Source organism: Lactuca saligna, chromosome 4 (genome assembly GCF_052625555.1).
Source record: "Lactuca saligna cultivar CGN05327 chromosome 4, ASM5262555v1, whole genome shotgun sequence".
Lineage (NCBI taxonomy): Eukaryota > Viridiplantae > Streptophyta > Magnoliopsida > Asterales > Asteraceae > Lactuca > Lactuca saligna.
In genome coordinates, this window is record NC_136420.1 from 68,639,378 (window position 1) to 68,655,216 (window position 15,839).

The 15,839-nt window shown below is 37.6% G+C and overlaps 1 protein-coding gene across 1 annotated transcript; it reads right to left on the bottom strand.

Annotated features, from left to right (window-relative positions):
• Window positions 1–251: 251 nt before the first annotated feature.
• Window positions 252–6,322, bottom strand: LOC145042085 (helicase-like transcription factor CHR28). Its single transcript, XM_078990448.1, has 12 exons — window positions 6,127–6,322; window positions 5,851–6,027; window positions 5,448–5,538; window positions 4,284–5,317; window positions 4,097–4,168; window positions 3,394–3,471; window positions 2,388–3,303; window positions 2,176–2,306; window positions 1,845–2,066; window positions 1,176–1,745; window positions 881–1,090; window positions 252–802 (listed from the first exon to the last, which is right to left on the bottom strand). The coding sequence occupies exons 2-12, from the start codon at window positions 5,992–5,994 to the stop codon at window positions 698–700; spliced, it is 3,573 nt and encodes a 1,190-aa protein (XP_078846574.1). The 5' UTR covers window positions 5,995–6,027; window positions 6,127–6,322; the 3' UTR covers window positions 252–697.
• Between the last annotated feature and the right edge of the window lie 9,517 nt (window positions 6,323–15,839).

Genomic DNA, 15,839 nt, shown 5'->3' on the forward strand with positions numbered 1-15,839 from the left:
CCACTTACTTTTATGATTTACCAAGGATGATATGCCGGTGTACATGTTCCACCTTCTTGGTTATGACCAAAAAAAAAAATTACAATTTTTAATTCTATTAACATCAATATTCAATACAAACACAACCATGTCATGTGTTGCATAACGAGACTTAAATGATATTTCCCCTAAGTTATGAAAAATACATCAAGAAACGTAATATAATAATAAAATAAGTAAAAACAAACAAAAGAAAAAGAAAACTGAAGACGTTCACCCAAAAACCCGCTATCTTTACCTGATGTAATATACCATTTGAGTTCAAATATCCATATCTCTATACAACTTAGCAACACTTTCCAAAATGAATTCAATCTTTCTATAATCCTCCTAACCAACAACTATCAAGAAAAACCTTTTTTCAACTGTAATCAATTCTGCTTATGTTAATAAAGAGAATATACTGTAAGTCAAATTCCAAGATAAAGAGAAAATACTCAACACAACACTTGCATCATGTCATCAACCATGTTGATATAATCAGTACAACAAAACAAAGCTGTATGTGTATTTTGTATTTGTATTTGCATTTGTATTTGTTGTACCACATTATATATTGATGGCATGAAAGCAGTGATTATATTCAGTATTTACTCAGGTTGATATATCATATATATCTATCAAGGGAAACCAAAACCATAAAGAACCTTGATTTTGATTATGCTTGGAATAGGTATTTTAAGTCATCCACTGTAAGCCGCGTCTGACTGCTACCAGTCTCATCCTCCCCAAACGCAGACGAGACCATCTCTCTCTTTTTTTGCTGCAATGCAAAAACCCAAGGGTATTTTAGTAATTTCAATAGATTTTACCTATCAGAGAGTAAGTATAATATTAATACCTGAAGAGCTAATATGCGGTCTTCAACCGTATCTTTAACAGTCAACCGTAAAACTGAAACCGGACGAGTCTGGCCTATCCTGTGAGCTCTATCAATTGCTTGGTCTTCGGTTGTTGGGTTCCACCATAAATCCAAAAGAAGCACATGACAAGCTGCCACCATGTTTAATCCAAGACTTGCAGCTTTCAAAGACATGATCATAACACTAACCTACAAAAGTCATCAGTTTTTCTCAACTTATTTTCAAAAAAATCAGATATATATAAAAGTAGGTTGCTGTTTCTTCCCAACAAACCTCTGGAAGAGTGTTGAAATCCTTGACTGCTTTATCTCGGGCAAGAACAGACATGGTCCCATCGAGTCTTCGGTAACCAATGGAGGAATCTTTCAAACAAGCTTCAAGCAAATCCAGCATTCTTGTCCACTGTGAGAAAACTATTGCTTTTTCTCTCACAACCACGGTTTCTTTCTCATTAGGATCTAAATCATTTGAAGATTTTTTAATCTCTTTTGGTTTAGCGATGTTTGTAAGGACATCAACTGCAGCCTTGATTTTTGAGGAATCGAGTGCCTCAGCAGCCTCGATGTTCGATGAACTAACTGATCCACTTGATGAACATTGCTCCAGAGGCTCGGGTTTCACTGAACTAGAACAAGTAGAAGTAGAAGAAGAAGAAGAATCAAGGGTGTTATGGTCGCCCAGAGAAATCCTGAGGGTGGATTTTGAAAATACTGATGATGTGTTGAGGATGACTTTGCATTTTGGAGATGGGCATTGACTGTCGTCACTTGAAAGATGCTCAAGAATGCATTGGTTGCAGAACACATGCTCACAAGTTGTCACCACAGCATCTTCAGGTGGATCCTGTGGAACATAAATAATAATTTTGAATATCATGAAATAAAATAGTGAAACACCAACAAAAAAAAAAAAAAAAAAAAAAAAAAGATGTAATGTACGTACACTGCATATGCTACAAATGGCTAATGAAGCTTCCAAACAATTTAGGAGACGAATTCGTTTTTCAGGAGGAAGTTTTTTGGCCTTATCAAGAGATGACTTCCACTCAGAGTTTGAACTGCATCCTCTAACAAGTAGAGGGTGATCACAAGCTTGTCTGAGGCGCAATAACATCAACAATATGTTTACATAATTCTGTTTCACAGTTCCAGCAGCTGCATATTCCTGACACAAACCTTCATGTCAAATATTGGAAGGATATAATTATCAAATAAATGAAAGTATAACCCTAATAAATATAGAGAAGAAAAAAGATAAATATAAACAAACATACTGCAAACTGAGCCCGGGATTCAGATTCCAGCCTGCAATAGAAATCTCGTTCCTCAGCTGTGAATTCCACTTTCTTGAGATTAATGGTCTTGGGTGGAAGAGAGATAATTGGTTCTCCATCAAGGAGTGTAGCTGATGCAATTACATAATAAACCAAGAAACAGATTAAGAGCATATTCTTTCAAAAGTGAAAGTTTTAGGAATGTCTGTTACCTTTTGTGCGCCTAAGCATAATGGTCTTCAAGACAGCTTGTAACTTCCTGTAACCAGTTCCAGGGCTTCTTTGAATAGGGCCTTTGATTTGTGAGCAGAATGATTTATATACAGCATACGGATCATATCTCAAGAATCTAAAGTAACTATAAAGATCATCAATGGCATTCTGAATAGGAGTCCCTGATAAACACCACCTACGTTTAGCTCTAAGTCCCCAACAAGCCCTAGCTACTTGTGTCCTGTGATTCTTGATACTCTGTGCCTCATCTAAAACCACCCTAAACCACCTCACCTTGGCAAGAGGACGTGCAAGAGACTCAAACAGCTCATTGTCCATACAACCCTTTTTGTCCTTTTTAGAACCTTTTTTAGAGCTAGGAGGGTATTTTCTTTTCTTGCTAGGTGAAAGCCCAACAGGAGGGTAATCACTTCGCCTCTTTGTTTCATCTTCTTCTTCATCAACAAGTGGCTGTTTTGGAACCTCCATGCTTACAATTGCATATGTGGTAAGGACAACATCGTACTTTGCTAACTCAGAAGGATCTTTTGTTCTGTTTGCACCATGGTAGACTAAAACAGAGAGATTAGCTTGGCTTGTTACTTTGTTATGCAACTCATCATTCCATTGGCGAAGAACACTGGTAGGGCATACAACAAGAGTCCCTGCTGCTGGCCTACTTTTTGTATGCAAAGAAGATGTGTTTTTAAGATCGATTGGAGTCTCACTCCCTTTAATTTCCAAATTGTTTTTTTTCTTGGATTTATCAAGCTCGGTGACATCATCGTCCTCGTCATCATCATCTAGGTTTAAAGTTTCTGTTTCTATCTTTTTCACTTCGGTGGTTCGGAGACTAGAAGATGGAGACCTTTCCTTTAGAATAAGAGCAATTGTTGATATGGTTTTACCAAGTCCCTGTGAGAGAGCAATCATACAGTAGAAACAAATTAGATTCAATGCAATTGAAAAGGTTAAAATTGTAAAAAGACAATAAGGGTAGGCCACCTGGTCATCAGCAAGGATTCCTCCAAAGCAGTGCATGCTTTTAGTCTCTTTCTGTACCATCCATGACAAGGCAATTCGCTGTCAAATATTTCATTGTAAAGTTAAAATTCTAAATCTTCATGACCAATAAAACTCATAAAAATCAAGGATAATTGTAAGAAGCTAATTACAGTTTACAAATCATTATTCTAACAAACAGAAGAACCATATACTATGCCAAAGGAGACATCATTCAGTTCAACTTGTCATGTTTGCTATTGGGATTATGTATTGAAACCAAAATTTACCCTATTGGGTTTAATATATGATGATTATGGAGTCATAACCCCTATGTTTCTCACAAGGCTTTGCATCCTGATTTGATTTATGTCTCAGGCAACAAGGATTAGATTGCCTGTTAGAGACACGAAAATACTGAGAAGACAATTTGGAGTTTGTTTACTTTTGGGCCTTTGGATTATATTACAGTATGCTTACCTATGGTTTGAATGTTTGATGATTGATATCCAACATTGATAATCGTTTTTGAAGTTTTAATGATTTTGAATTATTTGGGATTTTCCGCTGCAGTTCTAATGAAGTTGTGTCTTTTCCAAAATATAATGTTATAACAAAAATCAACAACTACAAGTATATTTTTATGTGACCAGACATTTATATGAAGTCTTCACACTAAATTAAAACTATATACATAGCTCCAAACCTGATGTCTCAAAAGTGAAACCACCAATGAACCATCTGGTGCAGATGCCTCTGACTTTGGCTGGGAAAGATCCTGCAATTGGACAACACCGAATTCATCAAAATAACACTATTAACTCTTAAAGAAAAAGCAATTTCAAATTTTAAGATGGCATAATTCATGAATATGATCATGAATTACTACTCACCTGCAATGCAACCCGATAAATAACCTGCTCATCATTTGCCTTGATCCTTGCATTGTTAAATCCCATGTGGGTTGGAGGAACACCAATTGAAGACCTATGGATAGGTGGTCTCAAATCCACTGGAGAAGGTTTCCTAGGTGCAGGTTCACTCATATCTTCTAGAATACATATGTCAGGATCATCAACATCAATGTATGTAACATGACCCATTTTTGGGGGCATAGGACCCATACTACTAAATGCAGCAAATTTACTCTCTTTCTTGATTGAAGTATCATGATGGATAAAAGATTGTGAAGGTGTTTGCATAACATGATCCTTTCTTAAAAAAGGCACAACAGGGGGTAATCTGGGTAGTGAAAAATCATGTGATGTTGCTGATCGGTTGTTCATTGAGAAGGGCCCATCATTTGTCCTCTCCATTATAGAAACAATTTGTCTTCTATTTAGCAACTTACCAGAGAAATGATTTCCATTTGTAGACAGTTTAGCAGGTGTGTCTGATGAGCTTTCACTGCTTGGTAAAAAAGCAATACCACCTTTGGCACTTGCATATTGCTCAATACCAGAGTTTTGATACTCATTAGATGCAATCTTATCACTAAAATACATTCCATTATTATAAATCGCAGATGGGTCGTTTCTGTATGGCCTTGAAGATTCACCATCAGGGCTGCAGAGAAGGTCAGAATATCCACTTACATCAATAAATGGGACCTCTGGTGTTGTAGAAAGGTTTGCAAAACTAGTTATCCCAGAATTATCCATTAGTTGGTGATTACCATCATCATCACTAATACCAAAGCTCCCACCTTCAGTAGCTCTCTCAAAGTTAGCTTCCCTATTGTCATAATACCTAGATGATGAAAAATCACCTGGTGGAACTGGCATCCCCCAATCAGCAGGGAGAAAGTGCATGGAGGAGACAGCTGGCAAAGGCTCCACTTTTGTCAACCCATAATTAACAGTCTGCCTCTCACAATCAGATGAGCCACTTGAACAAACAGTTCTAGAAGCTGAAGCTTCCGAGTGATCTGAAGGGAAAAGAGCAAGGGATTAATGACTGAGTTATAAGTTATAACACATATTTTGAAGACAAAAATCTAGAAAACACTTCACATGTCAAATGAAATCATAAGTTTGTTCATGAGGAGAAAAGATTACCATCATGGATTTGGGATTGCTCATTAGCACCAACATTTGAAGCTGACTCGTTACAGAGTGCAATGCTTAAAGAAGGATCCACCAATCCACTCTGAAAAATATTTATCAGATGATAAGTTTGAAACTGTACAAGAGACAAATAACCCCCTAAAGAAACTCCCCATATCTGAAATCAGTAGCGTACTAATTCCAATCGTAGAAAGCCTTAATGAACATGACCATATCAGTCGATTCATAATCAGACAATGTTACAGCAACACGTTAGAATGATATCTAGTTTATCGACACAAATTTACAAAATCATACATATGCAAAATAGACTAACTTACATGCTAAAAATGATTCAAACGATTACACTCCAAATCACTTAATTTCATAAAATAAATCAACGAATGAAACTCACCTGGGAAGAATCATCGGGACGGTCTTCATCAAGAATACTTAAAAACGATTCAATGTCCATGCTCAGCGCACCATCATCCGCGCCTAATTCAGTATCATCATCATCATGCCATTCAAAGGGGGTACCGCCGTTTGTCATCATCATCACAACCCCAAAATCATGCAATCCTTCAAAACCCTAATTTTTCCGCGGTTGTTAGTGATACAATAATACTTAAAGTTATGATTGTTATCACTTGAAATCCCCCTACTTCTATAAACGAAAAATCCAAAGAACCTCAAATTCGCCCTCGATTTGCCCTAATTCTGGCGATCAATCAAAAATCATCTCGATATGTACGTATGTGGAGGGGGTTTTTTGTGAAATCAGCAAGAAAGTTCTTTGGAGCTTCTGGGTGAGGTATGTATGTGCGACTTTTTCCCATCGTTGAAGGTTATAGATTTGGAATCAACGCGTGACTTTTGCGGTTTTTCTTAGCTTTTCCTTTATTTTATTTGGCGGTGAAGGTTTTGAGTATATCTTTATAGATTAGTTAAGGGTATTACTTATTCTACTCTCTTTGCATATGCTAAAGGGTGATGCTAAAACTTTATTTTAAAATGACTCAGTTCTTTTCTCATAATGCTAGATTGTAAAGATTATAAGGGTCGAGGGACATGAAGAGATAGATAGATGAGGTATAGTTGGTATCTTCATGAATATCATTTTGAAGCGTGTGGTACGCGTGACTATGTGCATTCAAGAGGTTAGTGAACCCACTCCACCTCTTAAAGTCTAGCCATTGGTTAGTTGTAAGTGTTGTATATCAGTGTCAAAACAACTTTGATAACCAAGACTGAATTGAGGAGCATGGATCTAGCATTACAAACAACTAAAACAACCATGGATCGAGGTGTAACGAAATATCTTTCATTTGACGAGTGTCGTTACGATTCTTAATGAACAAGAGTCCAATGTAGTTGTAAGAACCCAAAAATTAGAAATATTTGACTTTAGGTGAATAATTGACCAAAAGGGCAATTTGGTCATTTAGAGGAATTTCATAAATTGAGAAAATGTAACCTCATGAAATGAGTCGATATAAGTCTAAGTCGCTTTTATAAGATCACATAAATGAGTTCACGAGGATAAATGCAAGAGATTGTGCAGTTAGACCATAAAGGGTAAAATGGGAATTTTATGCTTTTTAAGCCAAGTTTGTGACTTAATAGTTTAATACATGTAAGTAGTTAATTTGAGGTGACTTAATGGAGTTGTAGAGCTCATACTCACATTCATGTGGATATAAAGATCATTAAAAATGGGTTTAAATGAAGAAGTTATGAGTGTCAGAAGTTAGAAAAAAACTGTCCCAAAACTGGAAATAAATCGGCTAAGGAGCTGCTAAATTGCTTACAGGCACTGTGCCGCAGTAAGGGGTTTACCATAGCACAATGGGCGAAGTCGTAAAATGGACAAAAAGTCCCGTCGTAAGCAAAAGGCAATGTACTTTGCACCGCGGCGTGGTAATATGGGTTACTGGTGCATAATAATATGGGCTATTGCGATGTGGTAACATGGGTTACCGCAGCATGGTGACGAAATTAGGATGTTATAAGGGAAAAGCATAGTGACTCAGTTAGAGGGAGACCATAATCTAATTAGGTGCACCATGATGCGGTAGACATGCAATCGCGACTCGTTTATGCAAATCAGATAACATATTTAAATATGTTAAGGGTTCATTTCCATATGAGATAATATGAGCTAGAGATAGAGGGTTGCAAGGATTAACATCCTTTCCCTCTTATGGTAATGATTTCTTCCTTTTATGAAGCTTTAAGCTTCACAGTGAAATTGTTAAATTGATTATATTGTTTGAATTAATTGACTTTTATCTCGATTTTTATGTTATTGAGAGTGTTGAGAAGCTTTGAACAAGCTTTATATGTGATTTCCAATGTGAAATCCATATATGTATAAGTTAGGGTTTCAAACCCTAACTAGTGAGGAATAAGAGTTGATGCATTAAAGTTTAGAGTGTAATGAATTAGGTAGTATGGGATGATTAATTCATGGGGTGTAGTAGATTTAGAAATAGAAAACAAGAAGTTAGAATTATGATCAATTGAGTGATCATTTTGATATGGAGAGTAATTAATTTATTAATGGGCTAAGACAAATTCTAAGGAACTTGACATGTTGTATGAATAGGCCATGAGCAAAAAAGATGGATCAAGTTGCATCACTTGAAGTTTTGAAGCCAAGGATAGTTAGTTTTCACTAACTAACATGGTGAGTTATAACTCTCTCTTACTAGATTATGATTATATTTTTTATAATCTTATGTATCCATGTTTTAATACAAGTAGGATTATGTTAAATACCCACAAGACATTAGAAGCATATAGACCATGAATGTACAATTATAATATGTTTGATGAAGATAAAGTATGATTATATGAATTATAATATATTTGACGAGTATGTATACACAGCACATGTCCATGATATTGTGTTAAATACCCACATTATATTAAATGAAGATAGGGTATGAATGTATGGCTAGATGCTAATGGTATTATGGTAAATACCTACATGTTATTAGATGAAGATTTAGATTAAGTGTCTAATGAATTAAGTACTATATTGATAGTAGAAGATTTCTTAAGGGAATCAAGAGATAGAATGTGTTTTGGTCAAAAATTACACAAGTACTAATCAACCAAATTGAATGAGAGGTTGTGATCTTCAAATTGTGTAATAGCAAATGGTAAAAGAAAGTGACAAAATGGTTTACAAGGAAAGCCATTGATCCTTGCTAGGATCTCCGGCATAAAACCTTGGGAGGTGATAATGATCATCTGTCTTGATGATTTTATTGATATAAAATGAAGATTACAGTGAGTTCTTAGTAAGAATGAGTAAAGAGTTTCGTAGAGTAAGCTTAGACTAAAAAACAGTGTGTCGTGTGCAGATTACAAGTGTCATTTTATAGTCTAAACTAGCCAATAAGATGTCTGATATTTCCAGGATCCTCCATGACCAGCTTCATGAACGTTATTTGACCAAGTATTTCGGGTCTTTAGCATAGTTAAGATGATTCTTCGTTTAGAATTGGTCTTTCCTTGACTACTTCTACACACGTGTTAGTTATAGACAAAATATGACCGTTATAAATATTAATAAAAATAATAACAGTAATAAGCTGGGATCCTGAGGTAGCTGAGGATCCTGGATATTTGAGGATCCTGAATATTGTAAGGATCCCGACCCTAACAATTGCCCCCAAGTTATTCCCAAAAATATAGGGATTAGTTTCGCAAATATTAAAGGAATGACTTTAATTAAATTGAAAAGAGGAATTTGAAATTAGTCTTTAATGGATAGGTCTTATCTTTATCAAGATAATCAAGAAATTGTCAAATCATCTATGTCATCTTTTTCTAGCTATAACTGAGGGCTTTCAGTAACTCCTCTTTTTATTCTTCCAAGTCGCAGTCATCTCGTTGTGAAGGTAGTCCTTTTTCCTTTTATTTGTTCTTCTGTTGTTTTGATTTTCCTTGTCGTGGCTAAGAAAACTAGTCGTACTCAAGTTGGCATTGTTATTCCTTCTGAGAATGATTTTAATGATCAAGGAATCTTAAGCTATAAAGAGTTTTGTTCTTTTGATAATGAAGACATGGAATCGTTGAAAGCTATCAGGGCTTTCCCTTCTGATGTGGTTTTTCATCCTTTCGAGGCTACCGTTCAACCCGGTTTTGTGTCTCCGACATGGATTTGTTTTCCTAAATACCCATTCACTCTATGTTTAACTTATCCTTTTACTGGTATTATTCGTGATTTCTTTTTGTGTACCCAAATCTCCTACATCCAAAATAATGCATGTAGTTTGGAGGATCCTCTTTTGGATTGATCGTCTGAATCAATCCAAAAATATGGACATTGGATTACCTGAATTGGCCTTCATCTATGATCTTTCTAATTTCGGTTCTTCTCGTTTCCTGTTAAGAGTTAATACAAAAAAACCCCACCTCATTTTGAAATCCAAACAAAATGATGGCGCTTGGAAAGAAAAATATTTCTTCGTGAGACGCGACTTGATTCCTGAGGGGGATTCCCTGCTAAGATCATGAATTAAAAAGGGTAGGAAACAAGTTTAGATATCAAGGATCCTGAAATTTAGTTCCCTTATTTTGTTTGTTTTGGTGCAAAGTTTAGGTTTGAGGAGCTTATTCATGTCACCGGTGACTCTAAGGACAAGATTTCCAAATTCCTCACACTTCATGCAGTTGAGAGGTCATTCAGGCTTGAATATTCCAGTCTTTAAGAGGGTTCCTCCACTACTGCTTCTATGGCCATTGGTAACATTATTGTTCTTAGATGTCTTTTTAGAGGATCCTAACTTGATAGGGATCTCTGGCAGGTTCTAAGACTACCCGGTCCAAGGCCCGCTTTGGTTTGGCAGATCTTGAAGATGATATAACCAGTGGTTCAATCAAAGCTAAATAATGAAAAGGTGTCATTCTTCCTTTTCCCAAGGGATCTTATATAGATCTTACGGTTAAGGCTTCAGGATCCCGAAAACGAAAGACTTATGAGGATGTAGATTTCAGCTTAGAGAACCTCATCATCGAGGATGCTCTTGGGAAGTTGTCTTCATTTTCACAAGTTGTAAGAATTCTGCATAGGCATTATTCATATTAATCTATCATACTTGGAATTTTTCATGCTGATGTTTATGTTTATTCCAGGTCTTCACTCACGTTTCCCATGTTACCAACGACATCAAGGTCCGTGTCGATAAAGCCAAGTTTGTTCTAAAAGAGCATTAGAAGACATGGAGGGTCACCAATGAGGATCTTTTCCAAAGGGTGGAGTTGTTGAGCAAACAGAAAGTCAAAAAGGAAGAAGAGCATCTTGCGGATCTTGAGGAGGTGATTGTTGATGCCAAGACAAGTGTTGTGATAGCTATTCTGCAAGCTAAGATCAAGTTGGCTGAGGATCTGGAAAACATGAGTTCCTGGGACATGGATGGATGGCGTGAGTCATTGGCCAATCTAATCGATAAGCATGTTGTCATCAGTCAGGATCCTGTGTTGATGTTGACCAGAAGAGAGGAGAAGGACACGACCAATGATGACCAAACTAAGGTCTAGGCCTGCAAAAAATTGCTTTAAGTAGTTTTTGTTTTTGTTAGTGATGTAAGATAATTAACCTTTTGGTTGGATTGACATGCAACCCTTTTCTTCTTTTGAATGATTTAGTAGCATTTTCCTTTTACATCTCTTTCATGGTTTTTCTGCAAGGCTAATTGTCTCCGATTTTCTCTTTAAGCTTCATGAGTCTTTGAATTTTAGAACTTACTAGGGATAAATTCCAACTTAGGAGAGAACTCTGATTCATTGTTGAGAATGAGGTTCCTTACCAATCGAAAGTCGATAAGGATCCTTAAGGGCAAGGATCCTTACTGTCAGGGATCCTTAAAAATAAGGATCTTAGATCTCATATGGGAAATTTTCCCTTAAGGATAACCTGTTTAGATTATAAACTTTGACAAAACAGATAACATGTTAATGTTATATTCTGGGGAGGATCCCAACCTGTGATATTATTCATGGGAGAGATCCTCATTTTAAACAACATGAAAATGTTACAATTTGATTGTATTCTCTGGGGAAAATTCCCAACGTGTGATAACATGAAGATCTTATGTAATTTCTGGTGTAAGATCCTAATCTTTGATAATATGAAAATGTTATAAAGATCCCGATTTCTGGATAGCATGAAAATGTTATAAACCTTAAGTAATCACTAGGGTAGGATCCCGATTTCTGTATAACATGAAAATGTTATAAACCTTAAGTAATCACTGGAGTTTGATCCCAATTTTTGGATAACATAAAAATGTTATAACCCTTAAGGATCTCAACTTGTGTTCAAAGATAAGAGGGTTGCCAAGCCACTGAATCGTAAAATGATCCCCTTACCCGTATCCCATAGTTAGATATTATGTGTCCAGGCGAGGTGTGTAAACCTTAGTTCGTGTGAAAAAGGTAATTAGATCTTTAAACCATAGAAGGGATTAAGTACCATTAAGCGTGGGAAAGATGATCAATCTCTAGCTTGTGTACATGATAATTTAGAGATTACATTGTTAAATATAATGGAGTTTACCAAGTATTGAGATCTTCATGTGTCAAGATCCTTGTGTTTCAGGGTGTTCAAACTTGAGGATCTTGATGTTCCAGGATCTTCGATTGTGAGGATCCTGATGCTTTAGGATCATCAATCTTAAGGATCCTTAACTGTACGTTGTTCTGCATAGAAAACATTAGTTAGGGGTGTGCGTTAGTCTAGCTAACGCCCCTCCGATGCTTAAGTTAGTAACGTATTCGAAGAGAAAATCAATGATAATTTTTTAAGGTAAAGAACATGTGTACCTTGGTTTTGTTGCAAATCATTCGACCCTACTTACATGTAGTATGGTTTGAGGTGTATAACATTCCAAGATCTTGGCAAAATGTCTCTTTTGAGCGTTGCTAGCCAATATGCTCTTTTTCCTGCTTCAGCATCTATAAGATATGGTCCTTCCCATTTAAGAGCCAGTTGTCCTGCACTGGGATCCTTAGTGTTTTAGAATGTTTTCCTTAATACCAAATCTCTTATTTGAAACCTTCTGAATCTTATGTTCCTATTGTAGGCGTTGGTGATCCTTTGCTGATGGGCAGCAATGTGTATTTTGGCAAGACCCCTAAGTTCATCAATAGTGTCAAGATCCCGTGCTAGGATCCTATTGTTATTCTCTTGGTCTTGCAACAAGTATCTTGTTGTTGGGATCACTACTTCAGTAAAGAATAGGGGATCTGACCTATGGCTAATTTGGAAGTGGTCCTATATGCCCATAAAACGAAAGGAAGCTCTTCTGCCCATCTTCCTTTCCTTTTGTCCTGCCTTTTCTTTAAATTGTTTTACTAAGATTTTGTTGTTAGATTCCGCTTTTCCATTTGCTTAGGGATGGACAGGAGTGAACATTATCATTTTGATTCCCCAGCTTGTGCAAAATTCTCTTGTCCTTTTGCTTATAAATTGGGATCCGTTGTCGCATATGATTTCAGTCGGGATCCCGAACCTGTTCAAGATATTATGTTTAATAAATGATACTACCTCTTTGTCTCTTACCCGAACAAAAGCTTCAGCTTTGATCCATTTAGAGAAGTAATCGATCATCACTAGCATGAAGACTTTTCCTCCTGGGGCCACTGGTAATTTCCCTACTATATCAATTTCCCATTTCATGAATGGCTATAAGGAGATAATAGGATATAGAGGTTCTGTCGGTTGATACAGGATGTTGTTGTGTCTTTGGCAAGCATCACACTTTTGAGCATGCAGAAAGAAGTCTTTCTTCATGGTTGGCCAGTAGTATCCTATTCTTAGTATTTTGGAGCATAAGGATTTTCCCCTTGTGTGATTGCCACAATCTCCTTTGTGTATATCCTTCAAGACTTCTGTAGCTTCAGGATCTTCCAAGCATCTAAGGTATGGACATGCCATAGATTTTTTGTAAAGTTTACCTTGGATTAACAAGAATCTCGAGACTCTTGTCTTGAATGCTTTTTCATTTTTTTTACTCTGTCGGGATTGTGCCATTTTGGAGATACTCCACAATGGTTTGGGTCCATGATCATGGACTTCTTCGAGGATCCTGTTCGTCAGGATCTCTTTGAGGAAGGATCCTAGAGTTAGGATCTTCAATAACTGCTACGCTTGTCGGATGTTTAGGATCTTCTAATTTTTTGGAGAGGGTTTCTATGGCTGGGGTTATTATATGGGTTATATAAATCTTCATCTCTGGTGGGATCCTAAGGGAGGATCCTAAATTGGCTAATGCATCTGCTTCTATGTTTTCTTCTTTGGGAACTTGGTTTAGGCTTAAGTTTTCGAAGTCAGAAGCTAATTTTTTAGGATCTCTATATATAGACTCATAAGTGATGTGAGTTAGCCATTAAGTGAATATGTCAAGTCACATGTGGAAAAGGTTGGATAAGCTCAGGGTGACATATTTGACCCTGCTTCACAATTCTTATTGAGTCCAACCGTTGTAAGGATGAATCTGTTACTCGAAGGATTATCTGAGCTTTGTCGCATGTGATTATATTCATAGAATGGCTAATTGATATTGTGAGGAGTTCTTCAACAGCTGATGGCAGAAGGGTTGTAGATGAGTCCTAAGATAGCCTAGGGAGTATTTAGTGCGGTTATTTCGCCAAGGAGCATGTTTCAGAAGTATTTTGTGACTAGGACTTAGAGGACCTGATATAATTCTTGAGGAAAGTATGGATATGTGTGGAAGTTAGTATTGAGCCCATACTACTAAAAACACAGGATCCATACTTGAATCAAGGAAGATCTCGGGAATTCTAAGGGCTGGTTAGGAAAGGTAGCATGGTTGGATACCATGGTTCGTGGTAGTGGTTCTAATCCTTCCAATCTTTTGGTTATGGCTACTCAGCCATAAGGATAGTCCTAGTATTTAGTGTGAGCCCATTGGCGTTATTGATTTCGGTTGTCTGGTGCAGACCTAGTGAGTTTTGATTTGTAGCTTCGGGGGTTTTTCTCGAAGCTAGGATGCGAGTCGCAGGACCCAGGAAGGGAGCGATGATTATGATCGGCTGAGTTTTGCAGCGGGAATTTGAAGGACTGATTGAGGGATTGGAATTTCATTATCTTTGGCAAGGGTTGTGCTCGTTCAGTTTTTCGAGTTCAAAGGAGTGAGCAGGCTTGAGACCCCATGTAACGACCCAATTTTTACGTCCGAAAATTTCATTTTAAGGTATTACTTTAGAAAACATTAATAAATAAAAACATTGTTTGTTCGCACCATAACATATTGCAACCATGTTCTAAAAAGCCAAACCGTACATCCCATCAAAATATCAGAGTACAATCCCAGTAAATCTCATGAATGCGGAAACCGAAGAGTGTGTGTATAACGTGTCGCTACCGCGCCGGCTCCTTCCCCTTCGATGCAGAGGTACCTGAAAACAAAACTGTAAACGTAAGCACAAAGCTTAGTGAGTTCCCCCAACGTACCGCATACCATACAAACACATAACATACGTACTGCCAGGCTATTCTGGGGTGCCTGACTACCCGGTACGGCCATTCTGGGGTGCCGACCTACCCATACGGCCATTCTGGGGTGCTGTCTTACCCGTGTCAAGCCATTCTGGGGTGCTGACTACCCATGTCAAGCCATTCTGGGGTGCTGACTACCCATCGGCCCTAACAACCGATTCTCGGGGACTATTTCACCCCCCTACTACTACGATCACATGTAACATAACAAGCCAGCATGCATACATATCATTACATACTGTCAGACGTATCTGGGGTGTCTGACTACCCTTCGGTCCTAACAACCAAACTCTACTACTGTCACACACAACATATCATGCTTGCATATAACAGGTTAGATAATAGCAAACTTAGATGATATCACAAAGACAATCATCTATCATACAACTCCTACTGGTGGGTCGGCATTGTGGCCTTAGACCCACTGCTACTGGAAGGTAACTCACCTCAAAGTAGCTGCTGAACTGATCGGGAACTAACTGACTTCTGCTGCTCCGGGAGTCCTCCGGCTGCAATTCCCACGTCATACTCAATCAAACACTGCTAACTGACCTTCAGGTAAAATGACCATTTTGCCCCCGGTCTAGCTCTAAGCCAAAGCTAGAGTCAACTTTCAGTTGACCCGACTCGCCGAGTGGATCACCACTCGCCGAGTCCCTAGCAAACCAATGTCCTGGGTCCCTGGTTCTACTCGTCGAGTCGGGCTATGACTCGACGAGTTCACCTTCTAACTGTCATTCAACTCCTTCATCCTACTCGCCGAGTTGTATGAACAACTCGTCGAGTTCATCTTCATCCGATGAACACTTTATGCTAAGACTCGCCGAGTTGTATGAACAACTCGCCAAGTCTGTTCTTGATCTATGAAG